General features: G+C 36.1%; 1 protein-coding gene across 7 annotated transcripts in view; it reads right to left on the bottom strand.

Annotated features, from left to right (window-relative positions):
- The window catches only part of LOC137837173 (uncharacterized), an 80,594-nt gene that overhangs the window by 29,275 nt on the left and 33,253 nt on the right, over positions 1–18,066 (bottom strand). For 6 of the 7 annotated variants that reach the window (XR_016520456.1, XR_016520457.1, XR_016520455.1 and 3 more), the window contains exons 5-6: positions 2,778–2,846; positions 618–704 (exon numbers count right to left, since the gene is read on the bottom strand). Coding sequence is in view for 2 of the 7 variants with exons in the window: in XM_090301395.1 (XP_090157521.1) it covers positions 618–704; positions 2,778–2,846 (156 nt within the window). In the remaining 5 variants the exon portion in view is untranslated. Of the gene's footprint in view, positions 1–617; positions 705–2,777; positions 2,847–2,959; positions 3,076–18,066 lie in introns of those variants that run through there. The other variant, XR_011085377.2, reaches the window with a different exon arrangement.

Raw genomic sequence — 18,066 nt, 5'->3', positions numbered from 1 at the left:
TATAAAGATTATTTTTTTAAAATATCCGAAATATTTACTCCTAAACTTTTTACTTTTGTGACTTATATTAATGGACTTTAAATTGTGTGAATTATTTTAATGTGAATTTCAAAAATATTTAAAATTATATTTTTTTTGTACCTTAGGATCTAAAGATTAAACTGTCATATTTCCCAATAAAAATAGTTCAAATTTGCAGACTATAAAAGTAGTTACAAATATCAGATTCAGCAGTACAAATCTAATTTCACAAGCAATAACTCATTTCATTGATTAAATGTGACTCTGATATAAACTGAAAATTCTGAGTCTTGGCTCTAAAGAAAGGGAGAAAAGGATCCTCACACAGTTAAACATCTGGAAATAGAACATTCGACAAAGAAAAAGCAAATAAGACTGTCATACAGGTGTGTAGTCTACCCTCAAAAGCTATAAAATTTCACAATCTCACTATGCTACAATGAACAGTGATGTGTGCTACTTGGCACTTGAAAAGAGAACAACTTTTATTACATTATCCTTTCATAAGCAGTGGATATTTGGTGAAAGACTCAGTAAATGAAATTTAAAAATTACAAGAGCATAGAGAGAGATATAGAATAGTGTAGTAAAATTACCTTGATAAGAACCAAGTGGTTGACTGGGTTATTGTGCTTCATCTTCATCTTCAGTTTCATCAAAGCTTGGTGACATGGATTGACGACCTATCATATACATCCATCATCATTGAATCATTGGATTGTTTTCTTTAGAAAGCTTCTCAATATTTACAATTTTCATTCAAAGTTCATTTCTTTCTTTCTTAAGTACTTCCAAATCTTTTCTAAGTTTACCAGTAGGATGCGTCTCTTTCATAAGTACTAATTTTTTATCCTTGAGACATATTTTCCTTTGATTTTAAATCTAACAGCAAAAGATAATTCAATGTGATTATTACATCCAGGCCAAAATGGTTTTCGGGCCGCATCTAATAGTTAATAAAACTTTTGTGCTTCTATGTTTGGAGTCTCATCCATACTTAGAGAGTCATTCATTTCTTGATCATGATCAATTTCATACTCTAGACCAGCAAAATAATAAAGCATGCTCTCAAATCAAATCTATTGATGTGTCCCTCCTTGTGTACTAAAAATCTAAGAACTAGTATCTATACATAGGTTTCTCCATGACATGTCCAAACTAATATTTAGGAATGAATCCTTTCTTATAAAGATAAACTTTAACTTCTTCAAAATGAAAGAACTTTAGATTTTTGAACTTAGGACAAGGACATCTTATTTTTCCATTTGACAAATTCATTTCTTGACATGCATAGGACACAAACTCATCTACTCCTTTTAAAAATGCATCAGTATATCCCCTTCTATAAGACATTAATCTATTATACATCCAACTTCGACTTTGACGAATATCTATAATCTATCATATAACACAATGCATCATTCAACTATAAAAGAAAGTATTATAATTTGTCATTGCTAAATTTATTTAAGAACAATAAACTATATCCCCTAAACCATGAACCGTGAACATAAAGAAAATCACAAAAAAAAAATACGACTAAAATAAAATATGCCTAACTTTTTTTTTTTTTGCATGAAGGATGATAGTCGAAAACGTGGTATGCAAAGAACAATATTTACTTACCTACCACACACCTATTTACTTTCAACAAAACAGTTTCTTATTACATGTACTTTTGGAACAATAAAGCCTATGAATAAGGAGAATGCCACATATAACACAGTTGGAAGCAAAATGATGTAAGAAAACCTCAGTATGTATATATACAGGAGACAGAGATATAAAGGAAGCAATGCCTAATCTCACTATATGACTACAATAATACTTCAAATACAAATGGGTATAATGTAAGAATAATCTTTAATTAAATTAATTTACAATCAGCCTAGAAAAGGAAAGATCCATGCAGACCAAATTTTGGGGCAATTAATACATTATGTGAAGCAGAATTCGTATATAGAAAACTCCATATATCATATACAAATTCTTATTCTTCTTTTTCATATGCAACTTAGTGCCATGTCTCATGTACATCTGCACACTGAAAAAAAGATAAATATGAAACTACCACTACTTTTGAAATAAGAAAGGAACTTCTATGCCACAGGTTCCAGTATTAATCCTCCTAATGCCTGATATACAATTGCTACAAATTCAACAGATGAAAGGTTTTTTATGTCTATGATTTCCAACAGCTTCAAAATCTCCTCTTACCGTTCACTTTCACAAAGAGCCAACAAAAAAAATTCTGCAACATAGGTTAAATAGTAATTTCCTAAAGTGCTATACGAAACAAAATTGTCTAAAAAACCAAGGAAAAATCTTTTATATGAAACGGGTGTTGGTTTACTAAAATGGCACTGAATCAGATCAATAAGTACAAGTAGTTGGTTGATATATATCTCATTAGGCAATATCAATAGTTATCTAAATTATCTAGTTAGTTTTTTTCAATTTTTAACAAATCACTCAGCTCAAATTACAAATCAAATCAGTAAGCTGAAATGCAAAATAAATCATCCCAACATGAACTAACAACTAGGCTCAGGAATCGGTAACTACGAATCTAGCCAAAAAATAAGTGTCACATGTATAAGTGCAGTTTCCCCAGGTGAGTATGCAACCCCGACGACATCAATTTATCTTGTTTAATGTCTCAGGCAAATTAAACAGAGAAAACAGACTGAGGAACATGAACAGAATAATTATATTAGAAAACAGATTATTACTTCTTTTGACATTTAATAACTCACCTTCACCAGGAACCAGAAACTAGGAACGAGAAATGCAAAGAACACCTTCCTAATTTGCAATTCCTTGACCTATTTGAGCCAATACGAAATTAGAAGTAATGAATCACAAATTTATTAGTAAAAAAAATGTATTGAAGTTAAACAGTAGAGAATCAAAAGAGATATGAGAAAAATGATGAAACCTAAAATTTGTGTCGTGAATGCAGAGAATACAAGATGATGCAGTTTTCATTGTAGCAGAGGATGCAGATGATTCAGCAGTTTCACACGAGGAGTCACTTTTATTTTTTACTCTCCCAGTGTAAAATACTCAAATTTCTTTACTTAATTGAAATTAATGTTCGATTCAATATTAATTTTTAAATAAATTAATATTCTGTATAATAAAGGTATTTTCTACGATTATAAAAAATTGCAATTATTTAGTTTATTTTAAATTTTTATCCATTTTTTTAAGATTGATAATTTTAGAAAAATTTGGGACAACTTTTGTAATATAATGAGATTAAATTAAAATAATATATACAAATTTATTTTTTAATATGACTTAATATTGATTTACTGTTGAAACTTTATTTGAATTAGAAAATGAAAATTTATTTAATAATTTATGTAAAATGTGAGAAATAAACTATATATATTTCATAACATTATGCTATGTCAATCTAAAATCTGAAAAATAAAATATAATATTAAAAAATTTTATTTCCATTATGTAAAAATATTAATTTTAAATAAAAAAAATGTATTTTTTTATAAAGAATTAAATGTTCTAAATATAAGAATTATGTACACATTTATTAAAACTTCTAATTCCTTCTCTTAACATTTTTGGTTTTATTAATTACTACAACATTATTTGTATTATTTTTAATTATAAGATTAATAATTTATGTAAAATGTGAGAAATAAACTATATCTATTTCATAACATTATGCTATAGAGTAAAATATGTTTATGTAAAATGTAAAAAAAAAAAAATATATATATATATATAACATTAAAAAAATCTATTTTGATTCTGTAAAAATATTAATTTTAAATAAATAAAAATATTTTAATAAAGAATTAAATATTCATAAAATAATAACTAGTTAGATTTAACGTTTTGTAGATAACAGAATAAGAGAATATACTTGTGAACAGTAAATATCATCTTTCCTTAAAATGAAGAGATGTAGAGCATAAGTCACATTAGTGTGTGTTGTTTTGAACTTACCCTCATTTATTTGACTGTTGGTATTTTTTATTTTTCAATACTGTAAAGTGTTTTAATATTAAAAAGTAATATTTTTTATTTATATAAGATGTGATTTATTTTCTAATTTTATAGTATATAAATATTTTTAAAAACTATTTGAAGTTGTGTTTTTATTAATATCTTTTTTATATACAATTATTATGTTTATGAGTTATAATTTATTTGATAATAGGTTTTTATAAAATTCTTTTTTTTATAATTACATTATATTTTTGTTGTTGTAGTATTTTTTATTTTTTATTACTATAGGATTTTTAATTAAAAAATAATTTTTATTTATATAACATCTGATTTATTTTCTTATTTATTTTCCAATTTTATAGTGCAGGTTTAATATTTTAAAAAATTATTTAAAATTCTGCTTTTATTTAATTTTTTAATACATATTTTTTTCTAATTATAATTTTAAATTATATCTATTTATATTTAATACATATTTATTTTCTAATTGTAATTTTTAAATCTACGAAATATGTGAAAATTTTTTATTTTAAAACAAAAATAACTCATTTCATTATTAAAAGAATTAATAGGTAGGGATAAATTTATAAAGAAATATTTAACACCTTTAAAAAAATTAAAATTTCCTCACAACTACTCCCCAATCCAAACACACCTTTAATGTTGTGTTTGTTTCTATATGTACCTGAGTAGAGAGATGGGGCCAGGGCACGGTCGGTTGATGTAGTATTGTTGTTGACGTGTTGGTCTTCTTCTCTTTCGGTCGGTCACTCCTTCTTGGTGTCTCCTTCGGTCGGGCGGGGGAGGGTACCTGCGAAGGCACTCTGACGCTCAAGTAAGTATGAGATTCTAAGAGTGGTTTAGTAAGTGAATGAAAACGTACCTTTTTCTGGCTTGAGCATAGTATTTATAGGATTGCCTAATGGGCTTTCTATCCCTTGGGCTCGGGGTGGTTATGGATAGGTCTTGTAAATCGTGCTCCGGAATACCCGGGGAACATATCTTCTTTCAACGCGTATTCCTTATTTTTCGGAGGTGTATCTTAACTGCTTTAGCTTCTTACGGGTGCACTTACATTTATTATGCGTTCGGTCGGTCGGTCGGTCGGTCGGCTACGTGCGTTTGTCCGGTGCCTACCGGTACACTTGCCCCCCAGGCTCGAGGTGAATAAAAGCCGAAGAGTCGTAATGATTGTTTGGGTTTTCCAAGGTGTCAGAAATTAATGATAACGGCATGATGGGACATTTTTCTTTTTGTCGAAGGCGGCGAAGATGGATCTAGCGGTGTGGATTGAGTGGCGGTTCAACTACCGGCTGATGGAGGCCGTAGGATGAATGGAGATCTAACGGATGAGGGTGAGGGGGAAATGCTATAAATAGCGCTTGCATTTGCAGAGGGACTACGTTTTCTAGAGTTCGGCATCCGAGTCGCTCCGAGCGCCGAGTCCAAATTGCGAGTTGTGTGGCTGTACGATCCGTCATTGCCGACCGAGCTGTGATTTGTGAAAGGTTAGTTATGTCGTCCCAACTTTCTTCAAATAGAATAGGGAGTAGAGAGTCGAGCGAAAGTGGGGAGTCGTCGTCCGGTAGTAGTGAGAGTACCAGTGGGTCGTTGGGACCGACCTATGATTGGGTTGAGATTGCCGTTAGGAATGCTGCTACGATGCTTAGGAAACCTGATGACCTGGATAAGGTGATAGCAAAGGCTTCCCTTGTGCGTTCAGGTCTGCAGTCGGACATGATAGTTGCCGAGATATGTGGGTATACCGACCGTGTGTGTCATGGGAGGGAAAATGCTCTGGTAGATTTTTTCTTTATGTATAATACTTTGTTTGTCGATTTAAGAGTCACCCTGTCGTTCGATGAGTTTACGACTGAAGTGCTAAGGTTTCTCAACCTAGCGCCGACTCAGCTTCACCCGAACTCATGGGTGTGTTTACAGGCCTACCGGATGGTGTGTCAGCTCTTTGACCTGACGCCCAGAGCGGAGGTTTTCTTATTTTATTATAATACGTATCCGACCAACCCAGTAAGTTGGGTTTCGTTGGTGAGTCGTCCGGGGTGTGTTCGTTTTGCGGCCTTCACCACGTCATACAAAAATTTCAAGGAAAGGTATTTCAAAGTGTTTGTAGAGCCGGACGGTCGAGAACATTTCTATCTGGCCGAGGGTGGCACCAAATTTCCTTTTCATTGGACGCAGAATCCAACGGCTCTCAATACGAATTCCCGAACGGCCGTGTCAGTAATGGGCAAGGCTGAGATGGCAGTGTTCGATCAGCTCCCTCACAAGTTGTCCACGAGGGAGATAATTTCCTTATATACGTCGTCCGACCCTTGGGCAGATTTTGTTGGTATGTTACTTTGTAATTTGGTTTGATCGGGTAGTTTCATTAATAGTGTATAATTCCTGTATGTTTTGCAGAGATAATGACTCGGACGGATGCATCCCTTAGTGCGTACATGAATGACTTACGCCGACAAAGGAATCGGCAGGTTGGTTCGGTCGAGGCGAGTGGGGTGTTGACGGTTCAGCCGACCACCACTGTTCCTGCCGGGGGTGCTTCAGCTACGGGGGCTGCCAAGAAAAGGGGGCGGCCTGCCAAAGGGAATCAAGAAGGGAGAGCGGGTCCTTCCCGGATGACCTCGGAGCCGACCTTGCTAACGGTCGGCATGGAGGTGGCGGCTCATTTGCAAGTGGAGCTGACGGCGGAGGATAATGAGGTTTTTTCAACCATTCCCACAACTAGGCTGATGGTGGAGACCTTGGAGTTACAAAGCCGAGCGCTCATAGCGAGCCGAACGGTGGTTGAAGAACTCGAGAGAGTGACGACTGTCACCGTTCCTCGGTTGAAAAAGGACGTGACTGAGGCCACCAAAGCCGCGAAGGCGGCGACCGAGATGGCCGAGAAATTGAAAGCCCAAGTGGAGGAGAACCGGGCGGCCGTGAGAGCGCAAGAGGGATTGACGAAAAATCTTGAGGCGCAACTAAAAGAGGGAGTCGACCGGGAGGAGGCGCTGAAAGCGGAAGTGACCAAGTGCCATGACTTTATGCTTCGCATTAGCGAAGAGTATTTCCGGCTGGGTATCCAACAAGCGGCCTGTTTGCATGGGGCACCAATGGAGGACGACCGGTACTATATTGGAAAAATAGTGGTGGATGCAAATCTAGTACCGGCTAACCCTGACGACAACTCAAATGAGGAGGCTGAGGCGGAGACTCCTGGCCCACAACCGGACGCCTCATTTGAAGAATTAATGAACAATGTTCCATAGAGAATTTGCTGGACCCGGCATGTGGGCAATATACACTTTGCATTTTGTATATTTATAATTTCAGCTAGTATGTATGATGCGTAGGCTGAATTAGTTGCTAAACATGGTGTGGTTTATATATATAAGTAATGATTTTGAATTCGGGTGCCAAACGAGACATAGGTAATGCCGAACGAGGCATAAATAATTCTGAATACGTTAACGTAATAAGTTAATTCTGATGCCGAACGAGGCATAAATAATTTCCTCATTTAAAGCAATAAGATAATCCTAATGCCGAACGAGGCATAAATAATTTTGATTACTTTTAAAGTAATAAGTTAATTCGGATGCCGAACGAGGCATAAATAGTCCTGATTACTTTTAAAGTAATAAGTTAATTCGGATGCTGAACGAGGCATAAATAATTTTGAATACGTTAACGTAATAAGTTAATTCTGATGCCGAACGAGGCATAAATTGAGAGTAATAAAAGGAATAGGAGATTTTAATTTTGTAGTGCCTCGTTAAAACCTTCTCGGTCGTAAACCCTCCTTAGGGAAAAACCGACCGAGCAAGGAAAGAGTACACTTTTATTAAGTTCAACTGTAATAAAATTTGAGATGTGTGGCATTCCACGTTCTCGGTATGTCCTTTCCAGATAAATGTTCTAAGTAATAGGCTCCACCAACTGCCGTATCTGCTATGCGGAATGGTCCTTCCCAATTGCTAGAGAACTTGCCTCCTTCCTTCCGGGCGCTACTCCGCATTCGCCATACTAAGTCGCCTTTGTGGAACAGTCTCGGTTTGACCTAGGAGTTGTATCGTCTGGCCGCCCGAATTTTGCATGCTTCTTCTCTAATCCCACACTTGTCCCGAAGTTCGTTGATAAGATCGAGGCCGACCGAGAGGCTTTCCTTGTTTAGATCAAGATCAAGGGTTTGTCGGCGGAGAGAGGGTTCTCCAATCTCGACGGGGATCATAGCTTCAGTGCCATACGTTAGTCTGTACGGCGTTTCTTGTGTAGTCGTCTAAGGAGTACAGCGATATGCCCATAAGACCTCTAAGAGTTCTTCAGTCCAGTTGCCCTTTGCTGGGCCGAGACGTTTCTTCAGTTCGTTCAAGATGACCTTGTTTGTCGCCTCTGCTTGTTCGTTTGTTTGCGGATGTTCGACTGAACTGGCGATGTGTTTGATGTGGAGTTTCTCGTAAAATTCAGCTAACGTCCGGTCGGTGAACTGTCGACCGTTATCGGTGATGATGATCTGTGGAAGGCCGAAGCGGCAAACAATATTTTTCCACACGAAATTTTGCACATTGCGAGCGGTGATCGCAGTCAGAGGTTCGGCTTCGATCCACTTGGAAAAGTAATCAATGCCGACCAGTAAGAATTTACATTGGCCTTTACCGGGGGCGAAAGGGCCAATGATGTCCATACCTCATTGGACAAACGGCCAGGGTGATAGCATAAAATGAAGTTCTTCGGGTTTTTGATGGGACAAAGTACCAAACTCTTGACATTTGAGGCATTTCTGGACGAAATCGGTACAGTCGCCTTGGACGGTCGGCCAATAGTATCCGGCTCAGACTACTTTGGCGGCCATTGTTCGTGCGCCTGAGTGAATACCACAAATACCTTCATGTAATTCCCGGACGACATAGGAGGCTTGATCAGGTGTCAAGCATTTAAGGAGTGGCCGGGTATAACCTCGGCGATAAAGGTCGTCGCCAATTAAGACAAAACGGGCGGCCTGCAGCTTCATGATTTTTTCGCCGAGAGGACTACATGTGCCGTCAAGTAAATATTGCTTGATTAGGGTAATCCAAGTAGATTCCGCGTCGGTCGTTAGACATTCATGTAGGTCGATGCTTGGGTGTGCAAGCGTAACATGGATGACTGACCTATGCATTCCTTTACACTTCGTGGTTGCTAACCGGGACAAGGCGTCCGCGCGAGTATTGTGATCGCGTCGAACGTGTTGCATAGAAATTTCAGAAAAGGTGCTCATCGACTGTTTGACTAAGTGATAGTATCGTTGTAGGAAGCTTTCTCGGACTTCATATTCGTCATTAATCTGGCCGATGACAAGCCTGGAATCACTTTTACAGATTAACTTTGTGATTTCCAATTCTTGAGCGAGGCGTAGACCGGCTAAAATGGCTTCATATTCGGCCTGATTGTTTGAAGCTTTGAAGTCGAATTTGAGGGCTTGCTCGATGAAAATCTCGCCGGGGCCTTCCAAAACGACTCCAGCGCCACACGACCTTTCATTGGAGGAGTCGTCCACGTATAGGATCCACGATGAGTGTTCAGTCTCGGCTGAGGAAGGAGTGAGTTCGGCTACGAAATCAGCAAGAGCTTGCGACTTGATGGCTCCTCGTGCTTGGTACTGAATATGGAATTCGGATAGTTCTATCGTCCATCCGATCATTCGTCCGGCTAAATCTGGCTTAGTGAGAATCTTTACAATGGGGTAATTTGTCCGAACAATAATACGATGATTTTGAAAAGACATACGCATTCGTCGGGCGGTAATGATGAGAGCCATAGCTACCTTTTTGATCGTTTGGTATCGGATTTCGGCGCCATGGAGGGCGCGGCTGACAAAATAAACTGGTTGTTCTTCAAAATTAATTTCTTGCACTAAGACTGAACTGACGGCTTCGTGTGAAACGGCGAGGTAGACTATAATGGGCTCTCTGGCGTCCGGTTTCTGGATGACCGGCGGGGAAGATAGAAAAGTTTTCAATTGGAGGAAAATTTCCTCGCATTCGGTCGACCACTCAAAGCGGGATGCTTTTTTCAATAGTCGGACGATGGGCCTCGTTCGTTCGGCAAGTTTAGGAACAAATCTGGATAGAGCGATGAGTCGGCCGATAAGTCTCTGAATTTCCTGAATGGAGTTGGGACTTCTCATTTCGGAGATAGCTTTACATTTCTCGGGGTTAGCTTCTATGCCTCTATGAGTTAGCATAAAACCTAAGAACTTCCCCCCCCCCCTCGACGCCGAACGCACACTTGTCAGGATTGAGTCGCATCTGGTGTTGGCGGAGGGCCTGAAAAACTTCTTTTAGGTCAGCAATATGTTGTTTGCATGAGTCGGACTTGACGACGATGTCATCGACATAGACTTCAACATTCCTGCCGATCATGTCGTGGAATACATGGTCCATTAGTCTTTGATAAGTAGCCCCGACATTTTTGAGTCCGAAGGGCATAACTTCATAGTAGAAATTATCGGAATCAGTCATGAAGGCTGTCTTCTTTCGGTCGGCCGGGTGCATTTGGATTTGATTATAACCTGAGTAGGCATCAAGGAAGCTGAGGATGTGATGTCCGGCCGCTTCATCAACGAGACGATCAATGGTAGGCAGAGGGAAAGAGTCTTTTGGGCATGCCTTATTGAGATCCGTGTAGTCAACGCACATTCGCCATTTTCCGTTCGCTTTCTTTACCATAACCACGTTGGCTAGCCATGTGGTGTAATGGGCTTTCCGAATGAATCCAGCTTGTAACAATTTATCGGCTTCGTCACGTGCGGCTTGGCGTCGTTCCTCGCCTAGATGTCTTTTCTTTTGAGCTATTGGCCTAGCCTCTTTATACAGTGATAATCGGTGAGTGATAACCTGTGGGTCTACGCCAGGCATATCAGCGGCCGTCCAGGCGAACAGATAGACATTTTTAACAAGTGTCGTACCGATGGCCATTCGGTCGTCCGGTTTCAGCGAAGTGCCGATATGCATAGTGTGGCGATCATCGCAAAGCGGGAACGGATGCAAGTCTTCTCCTGCTTCCATACGGGGATCGTCCATATGAGGGTCGAGATCAACAAGGGCTATCATCTGACGACGGGACAAGTGCCGTCCGGAACGCCGAGTGGGGGATCGTCCTCGTTTTTGTGGGAGTCGGTCGTCCGGATTTGTCGTGTAGAGTCGCCGAGTTGGCTCACTTTTCAAACTCGCAACATAACATTCCCTAGCGATTTTTTGATCAACATGGATTGTTGTTATGTCGTCATTTGCCGAAGGGAATTTCATGGCTAAGTGTGGGGTGGAGACAATGGCTTTTAATCTGTTGATGGACGGTCGGCCGAGCAGGATGTTGTAGGAAGTCTGGGCGTTAACCAGCAGATATCGTACGTTTATTGTTTTTATGGAGACCGTCTTCCTCACCAAAGGTTGTATACAGGTCGATATACCCCTTAGTGTCGACCCGTTCACCTGAGAACCCTACAATTTGTTCGTTATAGGGTTGAATGTCTGCTTCTGGGATGCGCATTTTCTTGAAAATTTCCCAGTATAATATATCGACCGAGCTACCCTGATCTACCAAAGTCTTGGCAATTGCGAACTTGTCAATTTCTACAGTGATTACCATAGGGTCGTCCTGGGCTGGATCTATAACTGTGAAGTCATCGTCAGTGAAAGTGATCGGAGGTATGTGTGGACGCCTCCTTGTGGTAGCATGGGCGGACTGGATGTTCCGGAGATGTTTCTTTCGGGCGGAATTTGAGCACCCGCCACCGGCAAAGCCCCCGACTATATAATTTGCTTCGTGGTTCAGTTCGCCCAAGTTAACGGGTCCAGCAATCATGTTGATGACTTCACGGACTCGTTGACGAGGGCGGGCGTTTCGGTCGGGACTTGTGCTGCGGGCGCCTGTACGCCGAACGGGGCTTTCATTGCGTTTCCGCAAAGTCTGGCTATGATCAGTTCGGTGTTTGTAATCGTTACGGTATGACCGGTCGACACCACGAGATGGACGGTCGGTACTCCGTGGTGGGGATCTTGAATTCCTTGTCCTCTTGACGAACTGCCTCAAATGACCAGCCTGAATGAGCTCTTCGATTTTGTCCTTCAACGCCTGACATCCTTCGGTCGTGTGGCCGAAGTTTCGATGGTATTGACAATGCTTAGCGGTGTCTGCATTCGGTGGCGTTTGATATTGCTTCAATATCGGGATTAAGTCTGTTTGTAGTGCTTCATCTAGGGCTCGTCCCCTCGGCACAGTTAAGGGGGTGTACTGTTAAACCTGGGGATTCGACCTCCTCTGTTCCGGTCGAACCTTGGAGTGGTTCGGACGGTTCGTTCGGTCTCGACTTCTCTTTCTTTGTTCGGGGTTTGGTCTTTGAGGACTCCGGATCCGACGGTTTTGAACCGTTGGTGGTAATCGATGTGTTCTTCGATTTGCATGAATTTGGTTGCTCGAGTTCGAAGGTCTTCCATATCTTGAGGCGACTTCTTGATGAGACTCTCAGTAAAACGGCTCGGCCGGATGGCCGAGACCAAATGGTGCAATGCAACTTCCTGCTTGAGTCCTCGGATGTGCATACATGCTTTGTTGAACTTATCTAGAAAGGTTCTGAGAGATTCACCTTTTTCTTGTTGTACCGCTAGGAGAGACATGGAGGACATGTGATGCGGTCGGCTGGTGGCATATTGAGTGGAGAATTTTACGGCTAAGATGTCAAATTCGTCAATGGAGTTCGGAGGCAGCTCTGTAAACCAGGTAAGAGGTTCTCCCTGAAGGGACGTGGGGAATACTTTACACCACACATTATTATCTGTGGTATACAAAGTCATTTGCGTCTTGTAGACATTTAAATGCTCGTCCGGGTCGGTCGAGCCGTCATAGAGTTTAATAGCGAGACCTCTCCATTTGTCAGGAAGTGGTGTGGTGATAATTTCGTCTGTAAAAGGATGACCCCTTTTACTTTACTTTCTTTCGACTGTTTCAGCTCTGGAAGCAGGATTGGTGTCGGCCAGTGTAGGTATGCGAGAGGCGGTTCGGTCGGCCATATGGGATTGGCCTTCTCGTTCGGGATTATCGACCTGTCGTTGGAGTCGTGCATTCTACTCTCTTAATAAGGCGATTTCTTCTTCTTGGCGGCGTCTATCTTCTTCGTGTTGACGATGGTTTTCCATCCCCTTTTGTCGCAGTTCCTCCATCTGAGTTTGGAGGGTTTAAATCATAGTCATCTGTTCTGCCATAGCGTCTTTGTTGTTTCTTGTCGCAACCATTATAGCTTCAAAAATTGAAGATTTGCCTCGGCCCCACGGTGGGCGCCAATTGTACCTGAGTAGAGAGATGGGGCCCAGGCACGGTCGGTTGATGTAGTATAGTTGCTGACGTGTCGGTCTTCTTCTCTTTCGGTCGGTCGCTCCTTCTTGGTGTCTCCTTCGGTCAGGCGGGGGAGGGTACCTGCGAAGGCACTCCGACGCTCAAGTAAGTATGAGATTCTAAGAGTGGTTTAGTAAGTGAATGAAAACGTACCTTTCTCTGGCTTGAGCATAGTATTTATAGGATTGCCTAATGGGCTTTCTATCCCTTGGGCTCGGGGTGGTTATGGATAGGTCTTGTCAATCGTGCTCCGGAATACCCGGGGAACATATCTTCTTTCAACGCGTATTCCTTATTTTTCGGAGGTGTATCTTAAATGCTTTAGCTTGTTACGGGTGCACTTACATTTATTATGCGTTCGGTCGGTCGGTCGGCTACGTGCGTTCGTCCGGTGCCTACCGGTACACTATATATTTCTTGTTCGTGTAGAATGGAAGGTGGAGATCTTGGATGTTTGTTTTTACTGAATCTTGCATAGATACGAGGAAAGAAATGAGAGAAATGTTGAGATTTTGGCCCCTCCATAGTGCGCGGTAAAACAAAGAAAAATAGATGATAGTTTTTCTATTACTACTTTGTCCTTGACTTTAATTATATACACAACACTTTATATATATTATAATAAAAAATTATTATATATTTATAATATAAATAAAATAAAATAAACTAATTATAATAGTATAATATAATAGTAATAAAAAATACATATTTATATAATAATAATATAAATGTATTTATATAGTAATAGTAAAAGAAAATATATTAGTAATATGTAAAAGCTATGAAATAATAGTAATATATTTAAAATTTAAAATAGTATTAATATATATAAAAAATTTATAAAATTATAAATAATAACTGTAATTAAAATAAATTTTTAAAATAATAATAAAAATAAAATAAAATAAAAATTATATATTCAATAATAATTAAAGTAAATGTATTAAATAATAATATTAACAATAATAAAAGTAAATTTTAATTTTGATTTTATTTTATTACATATTTTTATTTGTATTTATCTAATTTTAATTAACTAAAATTTACACAAATATATCTCATATTTTATTATTTATTTATTTTTAAGAAAAGAATAATTTTGTAAACTTACATTTTACACTTCTTGAAAAATTCAGAGATTTTTTTATTAGTCTTCTTTTTCTTGGTATGAAAATTGTTTTACTAGATCTTTCATTTGAGATGTGTTTTAAAATTATTTTTACATGACCCATTTTCTACAAAACAACATATGACAACAAAATTCAATAAGAACCAATAAAACAACAAAAGAATTCAACAATAATATATAATAAAAAGTATATCTCACAAAAGAAAGAACAAACAAAAAGAAGAAAGTGAGATGAAAAAGCTTAAGGAAAAAAGTTAAAAGAGTAAATATTTATTTATGTTTTTCTTTAATATCTATTAATATGTCTCTAATTTTACCTATTACATCTTATCACATCTCTCACTTGTATTGTTTCCTCTCTCCTGCCCAAAATAGCCAACGTTTATTATTAAGTTGAAATTAATATTAGATTCAATATTAATTTTTAAATAAATTAATATTCTGCATAATAAATCTTTTTTATTCTAGGATTATAAAAAAACGCAATGATTTAGTTCATTCGACTTTTTTTAAGATTCATAATTTTGAAAGAATTTGGGACAACTTTTGTAATATAATGAGATTAAATTACAATAATATACACAAATTTAATTTATAATGAGACTTAATATTGATTAACTGTCGAATTTTTTTTCCAAAAACAATATATTTAAGTTAGCAACAAAGAGATATTTCATTTATTTTGATAAAGAAACAATCTTTATACGCAATTTGACAAAGTTAATATAAAATTACGGTAATAACAAATGAAGTTGCATGGTTTCGTTTAAAAAGAGAAGAAAAATAAAAGTAGAAATGCTGAGACTTTGTAATATAATGTAGAAAAACATTGTTATTACCATGATTTTATATTCGTATAAAGATTATTTCTTTATCAAGATAAATGAAATATCTTTTTGTTACTAAAAAAAATATTTTTCTTCTAAAATGTTTTCGACGGTAAAATAAATTTGTATAATTTAATCTTATTATATCACAAAAATTGTATCAAATTCTTTCAAAATTATGCATCCTAAAAAATTCGATGTAAAAAATAATAATTGTATTTTTTTTATAATCCTAGAATAAAAAATCTATATTATGCAAAATATTAATTCATTTAAAAATTATATTGAATCTAATATTAATTTCATTTAACTAATAAAATTCTACTATACATCATTAAGTTGAATTTCTTTGTTTATTGTTTCTTCTTGAATTTTTTTGTCATATTTTGTTTTCTTAGAAAATGGGTCGTGCAAGAATAACCTTAAAACACATCTCAAATGAAGAATTTCGCAAGACAACTTTCTTGCGAAGAAAGAGAGGACTAATGAAGAAGATCTCTGAATTTTTCAAGAAGTGTGGTGGTGAACACTGTTTGATTGTGTTTGATGATGATAATGGGGATGTTGGGCCAATGACTTCACCCCAAAACCCTGTAGAGGTACATTCCATGATTCAAAGTATTATGAAAGTCAAATAAAGAATGAGAGACCTCACAAGACTTATGGTATTGAAGAGTTTCTCGAGAATAGGAAAAACATGATTGAGGCTGAGATTTCCAGAGTGGATAAACATATTAGCAGCATCAAGTATCCAACTTGGGATCCAAGTATGATAATGATGGAAGAGGATCAATTGACGGTCTTTTGTGCTCATGTGGATGCCAAAATTGAAGCTTGTGATCAAGGAATTAAATTGTTGAAGGATAATGCTCAAGGTTTTGTGCCGAACATGGTTATGGAAAATACTACTGCTACCACCTCACATTCAAACCAAGTCAATTACTTGCAAAACATCTCTCAAAGCGAAGTCCTTCTTGATGATTTTAGTTGTCTAATTGATGTGCCACTAAATTCAACCAATGAACTTAATAACTTGGAGTTTAAGGAATTGATTATGGGACTTAGTAGTTGTGATTGGCCTTATCAAGCATGTGATGATCTTGTGGGTTGTAGCAGTAAAGTTGATGAATTTGTCTTACCAAGTATTTGTGTTGAATATCAAGGAGGAGAAGATTTGCATGTCTTGTCACCATCATTGGATGTATTTCAAACAAATTACTATAACATGTTTTTTTTTAATATTTAATTTTGAGTAAACTTGGTTTTGTTTTGTTGTTACACTATGTGTTGTTGTGTTTCTTGAAGCTGATTTGTTTAGAAAATGTATGTTTCATCTTTCAGTAAAAGTGCAAAATTTTGGTTCCATGTATTGATTCAGAACAGTGTTATTTTTGCAATATTATTTTTTCTAACTCATGATTTAAAGATTATACTATTTTTTTTATTATTAAAATTGATGTTAATGTAAGTTTGATCTTGTGGGCAGAATTTTATGAAAATGTGAATTAATATGGTTAGAAGAATTTGATGTTCTTTTTCTTTACCCTGTGTGTCTTTACCTTGAAGGAGAATAGATTTTGTTCTTTAGTGTTTTAAAATCAAGATATTGTTTAATATAAACGAATTAATTATTAATATTTATCGTAAATTATTATTTACTAAATTAAATTGTTCGTATATATTGTTTATTTACTATATAGAATTACTTATAAATTTTTTAAAAAAAATTATCCGAAATATTTACTCCTAAACTTTTTATTTTTGTGACTTATATTAATGGACTTTAAATTCTGTGAATACTTATAATGTGAATTTCAAAATTATACTTCTTTTACTTTTTTTGTTATTTAAAAATAGTATGAGTATGAATACAAAAGTAAAGTATATGTTAAATTAAGGTTAAATAAGTTTTAGGTCTATTTTTTTTAAATATTAATTATTTTTTTTCTTTCAAATGACATTTTTGATAATTTAACTGTTTTGAAATAAATAAAAAATTCTTTTATATGTCAATTATATTATTTATGTATTTTTAAGTACGGTATGATCATTATTATTAAGTAGCTTACTATTTATTAGCGAAAAATAATGAAAATATAATACATATTTGCAGTAGTGGACATGAACACATTTAAAGGTTCTAACAACTGCGATACTCTTAGGACATGTTTGTTTATGTAGATGTATTGCTCACAGGTAAAGAAGTGAGAGAATATCAGTTATTTATTTAGATTTAAGGTTTATAGGGAAGAGAATAAGAGAACATACATGTGAACTGTAAATATTATCTCCTCTTAAAATGAAAAGATGTAAAGAAAAAGTCACATCAGCATGTGTTGTTTCAAATTTACCCTCATTTATTCTACTGTTGGTATTTTTTATTTTTCATTACAGTAAGGTTTTTTAATATTAAAAAACAGTATTTTTTATTTATATAAGATGTGATTTATTTTCTAATTTTATAGTATATGTTTAATATTTTAAGATATTATTTGAAATTCTGTTTTTATTTTCTAATTTTATAGTATATGTTTATATTATTATATTTTTGTTTATAATTATAATTTATTTGATAATATTTTTTTATGAAATTATTTTCTATTATTAATTATGTTTTATTTTTGTTGTTGTAGTATTTTTTTAATTTTTTTTACTATAGGTTTTTAATAAAAAAAAATATTTTTATACTATCTGATTTATTTTGTTATTTATTTTCCAATTTTATAGTGCATGTTTAAT

The sequence above is a fragment of the Phaseolus vulgaris genome, chromosome 4 (assembly GCF_051622355.1).
Source record: "Phaseolus vulgaris cultivar YP4 chromosome 4, ASM5162235v1, whole genome shotgun sequence".
Taxonomy (NCBI): Eukaryota; Viridiplantae; Streptophyta; class Magnoliopsida; order Fabales; family Fabaceae; genus Phaseolus; species Phaseolus vulgaris.
The sequence above is the reverse complement of the archived record's forward strand: the minus strand, read 5'-3'. Positions and strand labels throughout refer to the sequence as shown.